This window comes from Erithacus rubecula, assembly GCF_903797595.1.
Source record: "Erithacus rubecula genome assembly, chromosome: 3".
Classification (NCBI taxonomy): Eukaryota; Metazoa; Chordata; class Aves; order Passeriformes; family Muscicapidae; genus Erithacus; species Erithacus rubecula.
Genome location: NC_136689.1, coordinates 128,164,676 through 128,182,511, shown reverse-complemented (window position 1 = coordinate 128,182,511; position 17,836 = coordinate 128,164,676). Strand labels below are relative to the sequence as shown.

The 17,836-nt window shown below is 46.1% G+C and overlaps 1 protein-coding gene across 1 annotated transcript in view; it reads left to right on the top strand.

Annotated features, from left to right (window-relative positions):
- The window catches only part of NCALD (neurocalcin delta), a 57,479-nt gene extending 41,253 nt beyond the window's left edge, over positions 1-16,226 (top strand). The window contains exons 3-4 of the mRNA XM_079301413.1: positions 5,259-5,364; positions 6,167-16,226. Of these exons, the coding sequence (XP_079157539.1) occupies positions 5,259-5,364; positions 6,167-6,264 (204 nt within the window). The 3' untranslated portion in view covers positions 6,265-16,226. The remainder of the gene's footprint in view (positions 1-5,258; positions 5,365-6,166) is intronic.
- The last annotated feature ends 1,610 nt before the right edge of the window (positions 16,227-17,836 follow it).

Below are 17,836 nucleotides of genomic sequence, written 5' to 3'. Positions count from 1 at the left end.
ATGTAGGGAGTAGCCTAATGGGTGATGCTTCTGTCTTTCTAGCAGGGCCCTTCTCACATCCTTCATGCAGTGGCCAATGCAGCTGCAAATCTAGAGTTTGTTGTCTTTCACTTGGTCTGTTTTGTGTCCCTGGTTGGAGTTGAGGAGCAGGACCTCCCTGTCTGTGCCATGACAAACTCTGTGCAATATTTGCATTAGAAGATCCTCTCCTTACAAATCTTCCTCTCCCCAGGCAGGGTAAGCAGCCTGTCAATTGTTGTTTTCCTGTCTGTATTTCTCCTCGTGAAGAAACAAAGAGAATCCCAAAAGAACTAGTGCAGAGCAGAGCAAACACAAGGAGCCAAAGCCAGGTGACCATCACTCCTCTGGAGGAGGGACACCCAGGGCTGCAGGACCCTCACTGCTGTCCAGGAGCCCAGGAAGGCTCAGTGCTGACAGGCAGCACAAACCCCCAGGCAAGGAGACCCACAGACAGGCACAACAAGGCCACAGATTCGTCCATTCATCCATAAAATGAAAATATCAGTGGCTGGATTTTCTGCAGTGAGCCAAACAAGGACCAGCAAAGCTGGAAGCTTCTTCCAGTTACCCAAATCTACTTGCCCACAAGTCTAGAGGCTAAAATGCTCTGCCTCCTCTTCATATTTCTGTCAGTACCAAATCACAGCATTGCCTTTCACAGCCATGATGCCATCATCAGACAAAGCTGCAGCTTAGGGGTCAGGGTAGGGCATTCTGTCCATGTGTGTATCCAACCCTGAGCAGCACTTGGGCTGTGCACAGCTCTCAGCCTGGCACTCCAGACATCCCTCTGCATCCTCAGGAGCTTTGGCTCTCTCCTCCTTTCAGACTGAATGTGAAACTCAACTGCATGGTGCTTATAATCTCACTTCATTTTAAGGGACCACACACAAAGCAGTTATGGAAGTGAACAGCCTGAAAAAGAGTTATTTCTGTACTCTGAACTATCAGCAAATTTTAAACCACAAAAGCTGCCCTTTCAGTGATGGAGCTTCCCGTAAGGCAATGAGCATCTAGATCTCAACCTCTCCTCTTCTTTCAGGTTGTTTTGAATGCTTTGGTCTCCCTGCATTGCACTGGTCAGCAGGAGATCCTCCCAGTGGGATGGGATTTGTTGTGTAGTCTCTGCAAACATGTTCAAGCTGATATCTGAAACTGAAGCAGATGAGCACATTTTCCTGCTTTGTTAAGAGGCTCCTTTGAAGTACAGTGATTAGATACAAGAAGCCAGCAAACAACTATCACTTTCATTTATAAAATATGATTATTTTTTCATATGGAATAACAGATTCTCTATCAAATGTCTTCCTGGGGGCCCTCAGCCATCACAATTTGTCTGAGAGTGAAAATCAAAACTCTGACATAGCTCTGATATATGTCTCAAAGGAACCTATTGCAAGTCCCTTATCTAGCATGCATTTGCAAATTGATAGAACAGGATTAAGTTTTCATTTGGATTTTTGCCTGAGACAGTACATCAAAATGAATGCTAAAAAAACACCTTTAGTCTAAAAGCCTTAGTTTCACAGAAAAATACTGTCCCTGCTACTATGGGATTACTGTATTTTAAAGAGCACAGGGGCAAGGCACACTTTTCTTCTTTTTCAGTCTGTTTTTCTTTGTGCTTTTTTGAAAGCCCTTTCTCTGCAGTGATTTTCACTGTTGTGCTGATGCTTCCTTGCATCTCCTTTCCATTGCTCTGGCCTAAGCTAACAGCACTGCAGGCAGTGCAGGCACTGCATTCAGGACATTGGGGTCACAGTGGTGGCAGCAGCACTGGAGCAGCAGGGTTGCTGGCTAAGGTGTCCCACAAGAGCCCCCACCACTGGCCAGCTGCCAAGCAGATGAAGGTGATGGTCCATATCAGCTTCCTCAGGCCTGTTTTCCTTTCAGAGGGATATGCTAGGTGGCAAAGCAGCTGCATTCCTTTAAGCTCCATTGTGCCCTTAACCAGGCAGGCACAGCCCAGTGCACTCACCATGCCTGTCCATGGGCACCCTAGGCCAGTCTCCAAAAATCCCTGCTTATAGATCCACATGGAGCCAGCTGCACAGTTTGGAAGCTGAAGGACTGTAGTGGAGGGCTCACAGTCGCAGAGCCTCAAAAAGGACGGTCCACAGGATGCTGCTATACTTACCAGGCATAGCATATCTGCAGACTACTGTGGGAAGAGGCTTCATAGCCTGCCCTCTTGACAGACCTGGTCACAGTTCCTCTCAGATTCATGTCTCAGGCTTTTCATGTCTCCCATATGTTTACCTATAATCTAAATAGCCCAGTCCACTCAAAAATAGCTGCACACTAGTTAGAAGATTTGTTCCCCTTGCTGAAACAGGACATATTTGGCTAGTCTCTTAAAATAAGAGTTAAAATGGGAGATGGAAACCTTGTTCTAAGGATAAATTTTTTCACTGTATGGACTCAAAAGGCATTTTAAGAATACTGAGTAGAGACAAGAATAACACTTTCAGTCTAATAAAAACAGAGCACACACGTTTCATTTGCTGGGTTAGCTTATTTGCAAGCCAGGAAGAAACAGAAACTGGTATGGGAAGAAGCAAAAGCTGGTATGGCTCTGTAAAGACAGTGTCAAAAATCTCCAGGAGACTGAGAGGAAAACAATTTTTTTCAGGCCAGTCATTCACTTCATGCGAGTTCTAGCCATCAGAATTTATTTCAACAGAGTAAAAAGAGTCAACTGTAAATGTGTGCTATCACTGCTGCTGCCACCACCACAATGAGCTTTCTGACAGTTTGCCAAGCATGCCAGGAAAATCAGCCCTCACCAAAGCTTCAGCAGAGGGCTGGGATTTGCCCTAAAGTGAGCCACTGCTGCCCATCCACACTGGAAAATCAAAGGAGAGAGTTCAGCGGGCAGCAGATGAGGCTGGAGCCTGTGTTTGCTCCACAGGGCTCTGGAGGCACAGCTTGCTGGTGGCATTCAGGGGAGCCAGGGAGCTCTGAGGAGCACTCCTGCTCAGCTGGTAAAGCTGCCCTGACTCAGGACACTGCTGACAGGTATCACCTTCCAGTGCTGAATGCCACTGATGGTTTCCAGCCCAGCTCTGGGAGTGGAACCCCTGCAGCCTTTCAGTGCCAGGTCCTAGCCCAGGGTTAGTGCAGCCCAGCTCCGTGTAATTATTGCACGAAACCAAATTCCTTTCAGAGTTTGCTCTTTCAAACATACAATAAAGAGTTTTGTGTAGCTGCACTGAATTAATATGGGGCAAGTCTCAAGAGTCTTAATCAGCTTCAGCTGGGTTTTACTTTAGGAAAACTTCCCAATGAACTTCTGAGTAAGGACATAAGAATTTGTCCAGAGTAACCATTTTCAGCATGAAAGGAACGCTCACTATGTTATTCCCATCTGGCTTTCCTAGAATATCTCATCTGTTATTCCCTTCACACGCCTCTGTGAAAAGGACCCTGTAGGATGAAGTCATCCTGAAGTGCTTTTTTTGTCCTAAAAATCTGCATATTCTTACTATGGTTACTTTGATCAGGGTAAACATGCCCTCACTCCCAGTCTGGGGCATTCCTCCCACACTTTCAATGCAGATTCTCTGCTTTGCTGTCCTCTCACCCAGAGAGAAGGAGTGACCCCTCCACCTCTCTTCCTACCCCAGACAAAAGCCAGACAGCTTCAAATGCTTAAACACTGGCAGATTTATAAGCCTCGTCTCTGCTCTGACCCCTGCAAGCCTTGCATGCTGATGAGGATGAGCAAGGTCTAAATTCCTACTGTCCACCCTCCCCATTTTTTCCCTTCCCTATTGCCTTCATCCCCCAGCTCCCTCATCCCTGTGTTTATGTGCTTGCACGTTCATCCTCTCTTCTGTGCTCCTGGTATCAGAGTACCATGGCTGTGTGAACAGCATCCCTGCCTCCACTGAGGCTCTGCCCAGTACTCTGGAGCACTAATTCTCCTGGGAGATGTGAAGGGTGAACTGTTGGCAGAGCAGAAGCCAGCAAGATGGCCAAGGAAGAGGATGCTCCCTAGTCTGAGTGTAAAATGTCTGTGCTGCTTAGTGGCATTCTCCATCTGTGCTGTTACATTCCTGAAGGACCCCACATCCTTGGGGATCCTGAGCCAGAGGATCTGAGCTGCTAGGGCAGAGTGCCTTCATGAGGGGAGAGAGGGGAGAGGGGTAACCCAATGAGAAATCTTGGCTTGCACCAAGGATCCTCCTCCCAAAGCAGGAGGAAAGGAAGAACAAGCAAGTAAAGCAGTCAGGAGACAGCAGGTGACAGCCAACGAGTTGCAGTGGGCAGCAGAAGGGGCCAGTTGGACCAGGGCAGTGCTGCCTTGTGCTGGGATGTGCTGCCCATCCACGAGGCTGGGAGGAGCCCCCAATGCCAGCACCCTGCAGCCCTCTGAGTGCTGCTGCTCTGCCAGGTGGGCACTGCAGAGACCCAGCACAAAGCCCTGGTGTTTACTGCTGCTGCACACTCATGTTTGCCACCACAGTTTGGGTAACCAGTGCACAGACAGATCCTCATCCCTGCTTCCAAATTAACATTACCCCTCTTTCAGGGGCAGCTAGCACCAAAGGTGACAAATGCATTTGTCTGTGCAGAGAATAGCTATGGGTGGTAGTGGTGCTCTGTAGGACCAGAATACCTGGTCTCTGTGGAGCAAATTGTGAAAGCTGTGCACACACCAACCCCCAATAAAAAGGCCACCTCTCTGATGGCCATCTCCAGTCTCTGTTATCTGTGAGATGCAGCAAATGCAAGGAGTGAGTAGTGACTCACTCTCCCTATAGACAGGATGCTGACAGGAGGGAGACAAAGGAGATGGGGGAGAAGCAAAGGCAGGGTGAGGAGACAGGTGTGGTGAGGATGAAGCCTGTGTGGTTAAAGCATGAAGATTCAGCACAGCATGGGACACGACCCTGGTGGTCTGGCTGTTCCTCCAGGCTCTGGAAGCTGCCACAGCCTAACATGCAAATCATAAATTTGTCAAAAGACTGTTTTAATAAGGAAAAATGTAACCTCAGTCCAAACCCAGATGGTGTTTGACCATGACTAAATAAAGAAACGTGGTATTTCATAAAGGGGAATGAAGAGGGAAGCTGCATGCACTGGTGCTATCCAGCACCCTCAGCATCCCATGTGCAGGTCTTGCTGCTGCTCCGAGGATATTTCCTGCCTTCCTCTGTCAGGAGAAGGTCATCAGACCCTTGCATCAAGACAATGTGCTCCTAACCAGCTCTTTGCTCCTGTCTATCTCACAGGCCATCTATAAGATGGTTTCTTCTGTAATGAAGATGCCAGAAGACGAGTCAACACCAGAGAAGAGGACTGAGAAGATCTTCCGCCAGATGGACACCAACCGTGACGGTAGGGACTCCGGGAGGGGCGCTGCGTGTCCAGCACGTGGGATGATCTGCCACCCCAGCAGGGTGTGGGCAGGCAGGACTTCACCCTGCAGGGCTGCTTTCCCGGGATTCTCCTGGCTTCCCCAGCTTCCTTCCACCATGCTTGTGTGTTGTACTGCACTAAGTTACGGTTTGTATGTTGCACTGAATGGTTTGTCCTGTATTCCCTGGGTCTGTGGAGTTGGTTCAGCTCTCCCTTCACCCCAGCCCAGTGGGATCTCATTGCTTATGGTTCAGTTTTTCCCCTCCCCTCTGCCCGAGTTTAAAATTCCCCGCCATGTTCTCTCTCTCTTCCCTTCGAATCCGTTTGGGAATAAACTCCTGGACAATATCCCGGGAAAAGGGAGCCCTGCTAGCCTGATAGAGACTCTTAATCGCAGGGTCATGGGTTTGAGCCCCACGTTGGGCGCCAGCTGCGGGTTTCTTCCTTCTCTCTGGTCCCTCTGGCTAGCTTTGGACTGGGGGAGAGTGAATAACCCACATGGACAGAGGTAAAAGACAAAGGAGGCTCCTGGGACAGAGTCCAGCAGTTTATTCCTGAATGGATACCAAGGGAAGAGAAAAAAACCAAATGACAACCAATGAGATCCAGCCGGCAATGAGAGGTGAAGGGAGTTCTGAACCAACTCCACAAACCCCAGGGGAGTACAGAACAAACCATTCCGTGCAATATACAAACCATAACTTAGTGCAATACACCTGTCCAGAGCCTTGGCAGGTGTGTGCAGCCCACCAGGTGTGCTAAGTAAACCTTTCTTTTCTAGGAAAGCTCTCTCTGGAAGAGTTCATCCGAGGCGCCAAGAGTGACCCGTCCATAGTGCGTCTCCTGCAGTGTGATCCCAGCAGTGCCGGGCAGTTCTGAACCTGTTCTTTGGATGAATTATGTATCTGCTTTTTTTTTTTCTTGCCAAACAACATTCATGGTAGTGTTGCCTCCGTATGGCCAATTATGCCTTCATTTGTGGCATCTTATAGCTTATTTTGTTGTGGATTAATTATAAGAATGCTGAATTGCTCTTAACAATTTGTCCAGAGCACGGGCAGTACTGTTTTAAACAGATATTGTGGTGTTATCATTGTTTTTAAATTTTCATTTTGTTTTTGTTTGTTTGTTTGCTTGTATCTGTTTTGGAAAGTATGTGTTGAGAAGGAGTAAATCAACAACAAACCCCTTGGCAGCAAGACACACTGACAGATTTTAGATTGCTGCTTTAGTTGTTAGGTATTCACCTGCAGGACCTGAAAGTGTAGTAAGGCTGAACCAAAGGGTTTGTGATGGGTGGGGTAGGATTCACCTGGAACCTCCTCTCCTGTCCAGGAGGCACCAGTTAAGATCAAAGACAGGACTGGGAAGAAGTGTGAAAGTGAAAACGTGTGTGGGGTGTATCATCCACCCCTATGCCACGTTGTTTCAATGCTGTGAACACTTTCCCGGTTGTGAAGGAGAAGGGACAAAATGAAGGTTGACTTTCTTTACCAGGTTTACAGTGGTTGAAGTCATATGGCTTTATCTGTAAATTCAGCAATTTGCAATCCTGATCTCCAAATCCACAACTGACAATACCTCTTGCCGTTTGGGATCAGCAAAAGCAGACACAGACATGAAAAGCTGGGTCTTGACAATGAATTTAAGGGAGATACATGTTGAATGTGAAATTTTCAGGTTAGTAATAATGCAGTTGCTACTAGGGAGAGTGGGCATTCACGTGAGGAACTCACGGACACCTGCAACAGCTCCAGCTAAGGCACATCTGCTGCTCTGAATGCTCTTGCACAGCAGGAAGTTTTGGGGGTGTTCTTGTCTCTCTCTGTGTAGCTACAGCGTTTCTGGGCCTGCTCTTAGGGGAAGGCTGACATCAAAACTTGTTTTAAACATAAAATTGTAGCATTTATATTTCATTTATTTTAGTAAAGTTCAAAAAATCTGTACTGAAATGAGGAAATGGTACGCTTTATGATATATTTATATATATAAAAAATTAAAACAAAAAAAGATCAGCTCTTGAGAGAAATGTTGAATGTTTATCTTTCCGCCTAGGTGCAGGAGTTCTGAAATTTGCTGCTGCAAAATTTTATCCTTCGGTCAAAGTTGCTGTATGCAAAGCTAGTACACACACATGTGGGATTTCTTAGGGACTTTACAAGCACTGTTGCAAAAGAAAAGCTGGAAAAGCTTTAGCAACAGAAGGCTTTATGCTGACTAAATTGACATTAATCAGTCATTAGCTGAAGTCTGCTTTGTGATCCTGTTGGAGAGCTACCCATGCAGGCACGGTGTTGGGAATTCATGAGCTCGTTAGAGCAACCTTTGTCTGACAGGCAAAGCTGGCATTTTGTCAAGTGACCTTGTAGATGCTAATCCCCAGTAGCCTTAATTAAAAAAAAAAAAAAAAAAAAAACAAGTAAAAGAAGTCTGCTTTGCAGATGATGATTAGCTAAGTACTAATTAGAAGTCATGAATAAGTAGTTGAGCATAAATAATCTTCTGTGGTACACTAACTAGCATGTACAATAACTGACAGAAGCAATCCTATACTTAATTTTTCTATACCATTTGCTTTGCCAGGTGTGAAGGGCAAAGTATGTTAAGAGAAAATAAAAGTAAATTGAAAATAACATTGTTAATCAGTTGTACTAAAATTTTTATGAGTGGCTAATGACACTCAATAAATGTCTTCAAGCACACATCTTTGTCTCAAACAATCACAAAAATCCAATTGGTGATCTATTTCTATTACATTCATCAAAATACTGAGCTGAGCTGAGTGTGAGAAAATAAGAAAGCAAAGGGGCCCAACCACAGACACAAACAGATTTTATTACCCAGCACTTTCAGGTGTTAGAGCAACACTGGCAAGTTTTGCACCAATTCTTCTGGCTGATGAAGATGGTCCCTATCTCCTTCTCTCAAATCTTAATTAGACACCATGTGCACAAATCTAACCCTTGGAAGGACAGTCTGCCTGCCTTCTTCAAGGTAATTTTCTGCTTTACCTGGAGAGGTTCTGGCCCTCTCTCCCATGCCCATCACCCCATGGATTTTGACAGTCATGTGCTGTAGGGATGTTTTCCAGCAGAAGGCTGGGCAGAGTGCTGGGGATTGGAAGGCAGGTCGGTGGGCATGCCCTGGTCAGCCCCCTCTGCCAGGCAGGAGTGCTGCTGCCCCAGCTGCTCCAGGTGCTCCATCACCCTGGGGGGACAGCACCAGTGACACCACAGGAGCCCTGCTGAGCTTCCAACCTCTGGCTGGGGGCAGCACCCACGTCCAAGGCAGCCCACACCTGTGGAAGGTTTATTTCACTTACTGAAGGTGAACTCAGATACCTTCTACAGTTCCATCTTTTTCTTAATGCTGGGAGAGCAGTTGCATGTGACTGAAGATTTTAAAATGTTGCCTTTTATTTAAGTGACTGCATGCCACCTCTTTTTCATTTTATAAGATACTTCTGGCTCAGAACAATCTCTCAGCTTGTTTTTGCTCAGTAGTTTTGGGGTGTTGGGGCCAGGCTCACCTCCTGTGTCACTCCCATACAACACTTTTGAAAGCACAACCTGTGCTCTGACCCCAGGCCAGCAGAGATGTAATGCATCCCACAGTTCACAAAATTTGGAATAATAAGAATTAGCTTACACTGCAGAGGTCATAGCTGCAGATAAGGCTGTTGTATAAACATTTACAGAGTGAACTAAGGTTATTCTTTTACCTGACTGCCACTGGTGATTGGTATTATTTTAAATTATTAACTATCCCTTTCCTTCTCTGCCTCTACATGTACTTAAAGAGTGAGTTGCAGCTGAAGTTGTGATAGGAACATCTGCAGACCTCAAATCAGCAGGATAATCTGCACCTCAGATTGAAATTTTCTGCTTTGCTGTCATTTGGATTTGCAAGCATAACTGTCTTCATAAAGCTTTTGAAGGCAAAGTGGTGTATCCTGTATAAAATAGCTCAGTAAGTCAGACTTTTGAGTGATTCATTAGCAATATCTCCACACAGGAAGGATGGTACATAATATTTTATATCACTTCTCCAGTTTGTAGATGCATTCTCTAGTTTTACTTCACGTGCAAGAGGCAGCCCTCACTATGTGTTGTCCAAAGGATTTAATGAGTACCTCTCACAAGTAGACTGAACTCATGGAAAATGCCAGTCCCATTTATCTGATATTCCCAGTCAGCTTGTCAAACTCTGGGGCAGAAGATGTGGAGTGAGGACTATGCCTTGTGAGTCTTGCAATAGCCTCTCTGTGTTTTAGGGTGATTTGGGAAGGGAAAAGGGAACATAACCTTTTTAAAACCAACACGAGTTCTTGTGAGCACTTAGAGTTTGAGAGAGACTGAAGAGACATTTGTGTTTCAACATTATTTGAAGCCCTGTCAGTTCACAGCTCAGTGATGTTCCTGAAGTACCCAGAGCTATGCTGTTCCCTTGCAGTTCTTAGAAGCCTGTATGATTTTTATCTTCTTCCAAGGGCATTCTGTCCTTTGTTGTTCTGTGTTATAAGGCATGACCTCCACTTTTTCTGCTGCTTAAAACAATAATCCAGAAGTGTGTAAATTCCATAGCTGGATGAGGTCTGTGTGCAGAAATACTGCACACCAGCACAGGAGGCAGTCACACATGACCAAGTCCCTGAGGTTTGATCACTGCCCCAGGACCTCTCTCCTCACTGATGGCAGAAGTGCAGTAATGCAGCTTAGCTTGATTTTCTTCCACTGCACATCAGGTTAAGTCACATTACCTTGCATTTGCTGTGGGCAGAGCCTGGTCCCAGCTGACTCATGGAAACTTGGTGGTAACTTGATGAACTTGATGTTGAGCCCTAATCTGCAGACTAAGCTGAGATGAGAAGATGGCCTTGGCCATATGCCTCACTCAGTCCATGTGAACAGAGAGCACAGTGACAACTGGCAGGTCCCTGGGGACATGGGCAGTGAGAAGGGAGTCTCCTGCCTCAGAACAACTGCCCTGAGCTGAGCTGCCTCCTCCTTTTAAAACTCTCCTTTTTAGCACCTCTGGTGTAAGATGCAACGTGATAGCAATATAGCAGGTCAGGATGGAGGAGGCATCCTTCAAGAGGTTCCTTTTGCAGTTTAGCCTACAAGTGCCAAGTGAAACAATCAGACAAGGCTAATTGTTGGCTGGACAAGTCTTCCTGAACCCAGTACACCACCAGTACACTTCCAGTTCCCTATCACCTCCTTTCCTCTTTCTCATGGTGCTCCCTCAGTTTCCTGGCATGCAGCCCTTGGGCTCAGCAGTTAGAGGTTGTGTACTGATGCAAGCCTGATGGAGAAGAACATTTCACCTGCCCTTTGCAGAGGCATTTGGATGCATTCTTTGCTCCATGTCCTACTAAGTGGGATCTCATGTAGGAGTCTTAAAGTGGGGAAAGTTGGTTTTCTTGGTGTCACAGGCTGAACTTGTGCTTAGAAATGCAGAGAAACTTGGCAAGTGCCAGAGATCTGAGCAGTGCTCAGAGCTGCATGCAGAGTTTTGCACTGATTGTGCAGCAGGCAGCTAAGATAAACAGCAGAGATATGTCAGACACATCGTGTGATGTGTGTCGAGATAGGGCTGGACTAGAAATGGCACCTTCTACGTGAGCAGCTCTGTCTGCTGCACATTCTGTCAGAGGTGCTGACAAAATACACTCTAAAATTAAGCAGCAGAGCTGTTCACCATACCCTGGCAGGCACTGAACAAACAGCTCCCAGGATGAGCAAAAGGTTTTCCCTAAGTGCAGCTGAGGGCAAAACATTGCCTGTAGGAGTTCATTCCAGGTCATGGTAGAAAAGAAGAAGGGGAAGCTCTGTTGATTCTCAAAGCCCAGGTGTCATTTTGAAGGCTGGGGACAGTGGAATGAACACCTGTTAGAAAAGACAGCAGGGATTGTAAACTGACATGGAAATCAGTGACATTATAAACCAGGGCAAATGCTGGGGGACTGCAGAAGCCATTAGGTGCCTCTGGCCTTCAGAGCCATGGAACCATCAGTTGGATGTGAGTCAGTCTCCTGGCCCCTTGCAGAAACTATCCCTGTCTACCATGGGTATCTAAACAGCATTCCTTATTCCACCCAGGCTTTTGCTACTGTTGTTTCCAAATTATCCATACTGAGTTGTTTCTGGGGTGAGAATTTTCACAGGATAAGGTATAAAGCTTCTCAGATGTACTGTCCATATCTTAACAAGATGAAAAGGCCAGATGCAAGGAGCTTCTCATTGTTTCCCACAGGCTGTGTTATTTTAAAGTGCAGCTGGGATTAAGCTATCCTGTAAAATGCTGACTAATAGCAAAGCAAAAAAAAGAGCTTGATTGTAGTGAACAATATGAAAAGACTAGAGAAATTAAAAACTGTAAAGGCATGCCTGCCTGTAGCCCAGGTCTGAATTTACACAGTGAAACCCTCTTAGCAGCAGCCAGCACAGAGCAGCTCCTCTACTCCAGCCCAGTCAATGGCACCTCCTGGGCTGCTTCAGCCCTGTGTGGGGAGGCTGAGGGCTCTGCTCCTGCCACAGACATGCTATCTGAGATTAGCAGGCAGGCTGAGGGCTTCCTAGATCTCGGGGCACACAGCAGCCACCCACCCTCTGGGTGTTCATTTACTATGCACCTGAGATGTTTCAGATCTTCCCCTCTCGCCCTGACCTTATACCAAAGATGTTCTCACCTTCCCAGGGTGTGTGCTCAGGGTGTCCAGCTCTCCAAGTCTTTGCAGCCACCTCCCAGCTGCCATCCTGAGCCTCTGTGTGCACAAACACCAGCCCTTGACATGTGGAGGAGCCAAGCTTAAGGCACTTAAATGGAACAGCTTCTTACTTGGTTTCCCATCTTTGGCTCACCTGTGTGTACCACACTATTCCCTATTATTAAGTAATGGCAGTATTAAACATTTTATGGGCACACTGAACCTCTGAAACAGCAGTTTCCACTTTTGTGTAAGTGTTTGTTGAGGCAGTGCAGACTGAATCTGCCCTGGTTTATCCACAGAGAGCTGGTTTATTCCAGGCTGGAGCAGCACCTTCCTGTGCATCCCCATGCAGTGTGCAGTGCCCCAGTCCTGCAGGAGCACCCAGATGCTGTGGACCAAGAGATAATTTTGGCCTGGTTCTATCAGCTGGAAACACTTCTTTTTCTCAAAAAGCAAGTGTTGGGATGTGACCTCTGGTTTTCTCCTCCCTGGGGACAGTGTTCAGGGTTGGTCTCAGCAGTGTTCAGGGTTGGCCTCACGTTTCCCCACCAAATGGGACGACAGTATGATGGTGATTAGCAAATCCACCTGAGAAAATCCTCTTAGATTCTAAACTTCATTTGTGCTGCTCATTGGCTGCACTCAGAGGGAAGATTAATGAGTCCAGTGTGGTGGATTGGGGGAGAACTTGCAGCTCCTTGCCACCACCACCTTTTTATTTCCTGTCATTATTCCCATTTGCAGGGCAACCAGATACTTTTTTATTAGTATCTGGAAGACAAAGAAAATTCAAATCCAGGGTTTCAATGAAGGTTACTAAAGACATCATGCTTGATGTTAGTGGTGCAAATGTTCCACAAAATCATGTTTCTTTGGTGTTTTGTGTTTAGTTTTCTTATTCATGTTTTAGTCATAACTGTGATTTATTTCACTATTTTGGATCCTCTTAGATTCAGCCCTGCTGGTCCTTCAGCTCTTATGGAGAAGCCCCAGTGATCATCACAAGAGCAGAACTGACAGAATTATTAGCAAGGTGGGCACACCATGCCTGGTAAAAATGAAGAGCTTAATTACCTTAGGGATTTTTTTTTTTTGTCTGCACACTTGCTTCAAGGAGACAAATTGAGCTGCATTTCGATATGTTTCTCTCTTCCACTTGCTCACTTCAATTCCATCCTAGCAGTCTTGTAGTTAACATTTGTATATTCAGCATTATTTTGCTCTTGAACCTGAAGTAACCAATATTGTCTTCCTCTGACAGGAGTACTTAATAAGTTTTAATTCTTAAATGTTGCTGAGGGACGTGATGGATGCAAAAGTAATTACACATTTGTGTGCTGGCTTTGGCTGTGATAGAGTTAATTTTCCTCACAGTAGGTTTGAATGAGGGTCAGGTTTGTATTTGTGCTGGAAATAGTGTTGGTAACAGAGGGATGTTTTCATTTTTGCTGAACAATGCTCACATGGTGTCAAGGACTTTTCTGCTTCCCACCCCACACCATCAGCAAGGGAGCTTGAGGTGCACATGGGGATGGGATGGGACACAGCCAGGACAGCTGACCCCAGGAACTCCCCAGACCATGGTCAGCATATAAAGAGGCAGGAGAAAGGAGGAGGAAGAGGGTGACACATTCAGAGGGATGTCATTTGTCTTCCCAGGTCACCACTAGCTGTGATGGAGCCCTGTTTTTCTGGGGATGTCTGAACCTGCCTGCCCATGGGAATTGGTGAATTAATGCCTTGCTTTGCTTGTGCATGGGGCTTTTGTGTTCCCTATTAAACTGTCCTTATCATGGGTTTTCTCACTTTGACCCTTCCAAATTCTCTTTTCCATCCCACTAGATGGGAGTGGATGAGTGGCTTTGTGGGACTTAGTTGCTGGCTGGGATTAAATCACAATTTGTTTAAATTTGGGCAGATATCTTTCATGTCGTAGAAACTAATAAATTGAGATAAAACATGGCCAAGAGCTGAATGGATCACAGAGTCCAGTTCCTATTTAAGCCCATGACCATTCCACAGGGAGAGCTTTCTCTGTTCCCTCAGGCTGTTGCCTCATTGCAGCATAGAGTAGACATAAAATCGAATTTTTAATGATCTACTATGAGCAGACTCACTGCAGCAGCATGGAGTTCAGTATATCCTGTGTCTTGGCAAAATTAGATACCTCTCTAGATGAATGCTTTGTAAGCAAACCTACATATCCTAGAAAGACTTTTACTATTCAGAAAGGAGAGGGACAACTATGAATTAAATTAATTTGGTCCGCATATTTTTCTTACAGCTGTCTAGAATTGCAAGTGTCCTGTGTGTTGTTGCCTGTAGCTGTTGTGATGTGTTAATTCCCCCCCTGGTTCTGTTGTAAGCTCATCTGGTGGTTCTCCAGCTGGTTCTCTGCCAGGCAAAGCCCATGAGAAGGACATGCAGAGGTGAGCAGCTTCCAGGCACACCAGGGGCAGCTTTTGGGGATGTGCCCTGTGCTGTTCCATGCTTTGGGAGTCTGTACCTAGAGAGCAGCATGTTAAACCTGCCTGATAAAATGGAAGTAGATGATCAGGCCACCGTAGGAGATGGAGAATTTGGCGGAGGGTTGTGTGTGTTTTATGCCCCCCAGCACGTGCACGGTTCCCCCTGCTATTAACTCCCAGTTAGGACCTTTCCTGAGCTCTTAGTGTTAGAATAAAGTTTTCTTATGCTGATAATGTATTTGTATTTTGCAACTTACTCAGAAAACAGAAGATTATCTCTCTGTGGCTGTCCCCTCCTCTCGAGAAGCTGTTCTCCCCTGTACATATGATATGCAGAATGTATGGGAGTCTTACCAGCGTCGGTTTGCATTTTTAAGACTGTACTAATTAATGTGTGATACTATTGTGTTTTTGTAGTGGCATCTTTGATGTAAGATGTAAAAACTATTTAATTTTTTTTTTTTTTTTTGTTATTGTTCTGCTTTTAGAGGTAGCACCAAGGACTGCATGTTCACTAGAATCAGCCTTCCAGGGGCTGCCATAGCTGCACGCAGGCACCGGTGTTCACCCGGCACGTAGCACCTGCGTTCTTCTTTAATAGGGGTCAGTTTTGAGTGGAAACTAATTCTTCCTGGAAATCTAGTTTTGTCTTTCCCTCTCTCAGATTCAAGCCTCCCCCTCCCACGCTGTGTGCCAGCCCTGGCCCCAGGAGCAGACCTGGTAGGAGTGTCTCCTGACTCGGGGCACCCCGCTGGCCTCAGGCTCTCTCACCCACAGCTCACCCAATGCAAGCTCCTTGGAACTTGGATTTCCTTGGAACTGCTGGCTGTGCCAGCACAAAAACGGTGGGCTCACATTGCAAGACCATTTGTGCAAGTGACTTTAAAATGAATTAACTAAAATTGAGGGGAATTAAGGAAAAGAAGAGCCTGAGCAGCAATTCTAGGGTCAGAATCTTATTGGGGTGCTTAATATAGTAAGAACTTGGAGTCAGTCCCTAAAAGACAGGACCATTTGGGTAGCTTAGGTCTACGTTTTTTGTCAGGTTCAGAGAGTGAAGTGGGGCTCAGATCCAGCCTTTCAGGCAGGGTTGACTTCCTAGTCAGACTGAGATGCTTCTCCAGATTGTGTTGTGGGCCAAAAGACAAGACATGCTGCAGCTTAGGAGTTATTTTTCTTTCAGTTTTCTTTTTTTTCTTTCCTTTTTAATGGAGAAAGCAGTTCAAACTGCACCTGGCAAAATGACTGACTTCAAAAGCATGTTTTTCCTTGTTATATAGACACTTACAAAGCAGCATTTGTGGCTAAAAAGGCACATTTGTGACAGTTTCTTTCTCAGTGCCAAAATATATAAGCAGTATTGTTTGAAGGGAAATGAAAATTTTTTTACTGTATTGTTATTACTGTTGAACAAATATATTGTTTTTAAATGTTAGATTTTGAAGACTTTTGTATTGTAAATTGTTTTGTGACACGGTGCTTTTTCATACTGGAATTACTGATTGCACCTAAATATGAATTATTGCTTTCTTATATAAATATGTGACCTTGAACAATCTTGATGAAAACCAATGTGTGGTGGATACCAACAGTTCAAAAACATTCACCTACTGAAATCCCCTAAATGTTCTTTCCTACTAATAAACATTCTGCTGCAGCTAGCAATGGTGTGCCGTGTGCTTTACTCCCTTCACCGTGCAGCCTTAAAGCCTCACTGCTGTAGAAAAATTCCTCTCCAGGTTCAGGGGGCTTTTTTACCCCTGATGACTATCACACCATCAAGGGAGCAGGATGTGGCAGGGCAGCATGGGCTGGCAGGGTGGCTGTGGTTAGTCGCTCTGAGATGTGGCTGATGAGGCACCAGCAGAGCTTCTCACAGCAGGGACTCAGACTCAGACAGACTCTGGAGGGGGCTGGCTGATGCTTCTGTGCATGCTCCTTCAGCTCCCCAAATTTTTACCTAGGTTAAATTTGGAGCTGGGATTAGCTGAGTGTAAAAAGTAGTTTAAAGCCTACTGGAAGGTAACAGAAACCAGTGCCTATTTTCTTTTGAGATTAAAAAAAATAGCCTATTTGTGGAAGTGCACATTAATATGAGCTTGAGACAGGCTGGAGCGTGAATGAAGCATCAGTGTTCAGGTATCTCCTGTGCTCAGTGCAAACAGGCTTCATTTATTACACAAGCTTCCAGTGGGCCAGTCTCCCTGAGATGTACACTCTCCTCGCCCTCCCCTTAGGGCCATCATACGAATTAGCATAAAAAGACTGGGTGTGAGGGGGTGTTTGTTTGTCCAGGGGTGTTAAAATCCTCCACCTACCAGCCTCGCTGTCCCTCATCTCGCTGTGCAAAGGCGTCTGCCCCAGGCACTGGAGTGCATTGCACTCCCACAGTCCCGGAGTGGACCCTCTCCCCCCGGGGGAGGAGGGAGCTGTGATCCCGCAGCTCCTGGCCCATCTGCAAGCAGCGTGCTCCAGAATCTATCGCTGTTTCTGCGGCACAGATTGAGCCAAGAGACTGGGTAAGTGCTGAACAGCACAGCTTTGCTTTGGTTTTGGTCAGGAGATAGAGGCGGAGTGTTTTGCTCCCTGCTGCAAAAGGGGTCAGTTCTCATTAATGATCTTTAGTCAAGGTGTCCCGAGTCACCTCGCTAAAGCCTGGCTCAGCCGTGCCAGACACAGTCCCAGCCCTGAGCACGGACAGGGTGCAGTGGTTCCCTCAGCCAGCACACTCACCCCTCCACGGCCTCGCAGATGGAGCGCTGCCAACCACGCGGCTTTAAAGCATTTGCATTTTAAGAGCCACTCAGTAAAACTGCTTCCTATAAAACATAATTAAACATCTAGCACAGGCAGTGCCCAGGAAATGTGATTACCTTAATGAGCTCCATGGGAGCTGATCCTGGCTCACCCTGCACTGAATTCAGAGCGCTGAACTCCTCCACCCCACTGTGAGACTGTCCTGCTACTGCTTGGGGAATCACCCTTTGCTTGGGAAAGCATTTGCCTCAGCAATGTCCCACCTACTAAGACGTTCTCACCTCCTGAATCTTGTTTGAAAAGCCAAACTCAACTGGTGGAGCATAAAATGTTTGATGAAAATGTTTTACCCAAGATGCGCAGCCAGGCAAGCTTCAGTGCTTTTGGAGCAGATGTGGGTAAGGATCTCAGTTCAGGTGCCCAGGAGCCACAAAGATGTTTGTGTCAGTGCTTCCAGCAAGGTCCCCAGGAACTCCAACAAGCCACAGAATAGCTGGGATTCAAAGGGATGTCT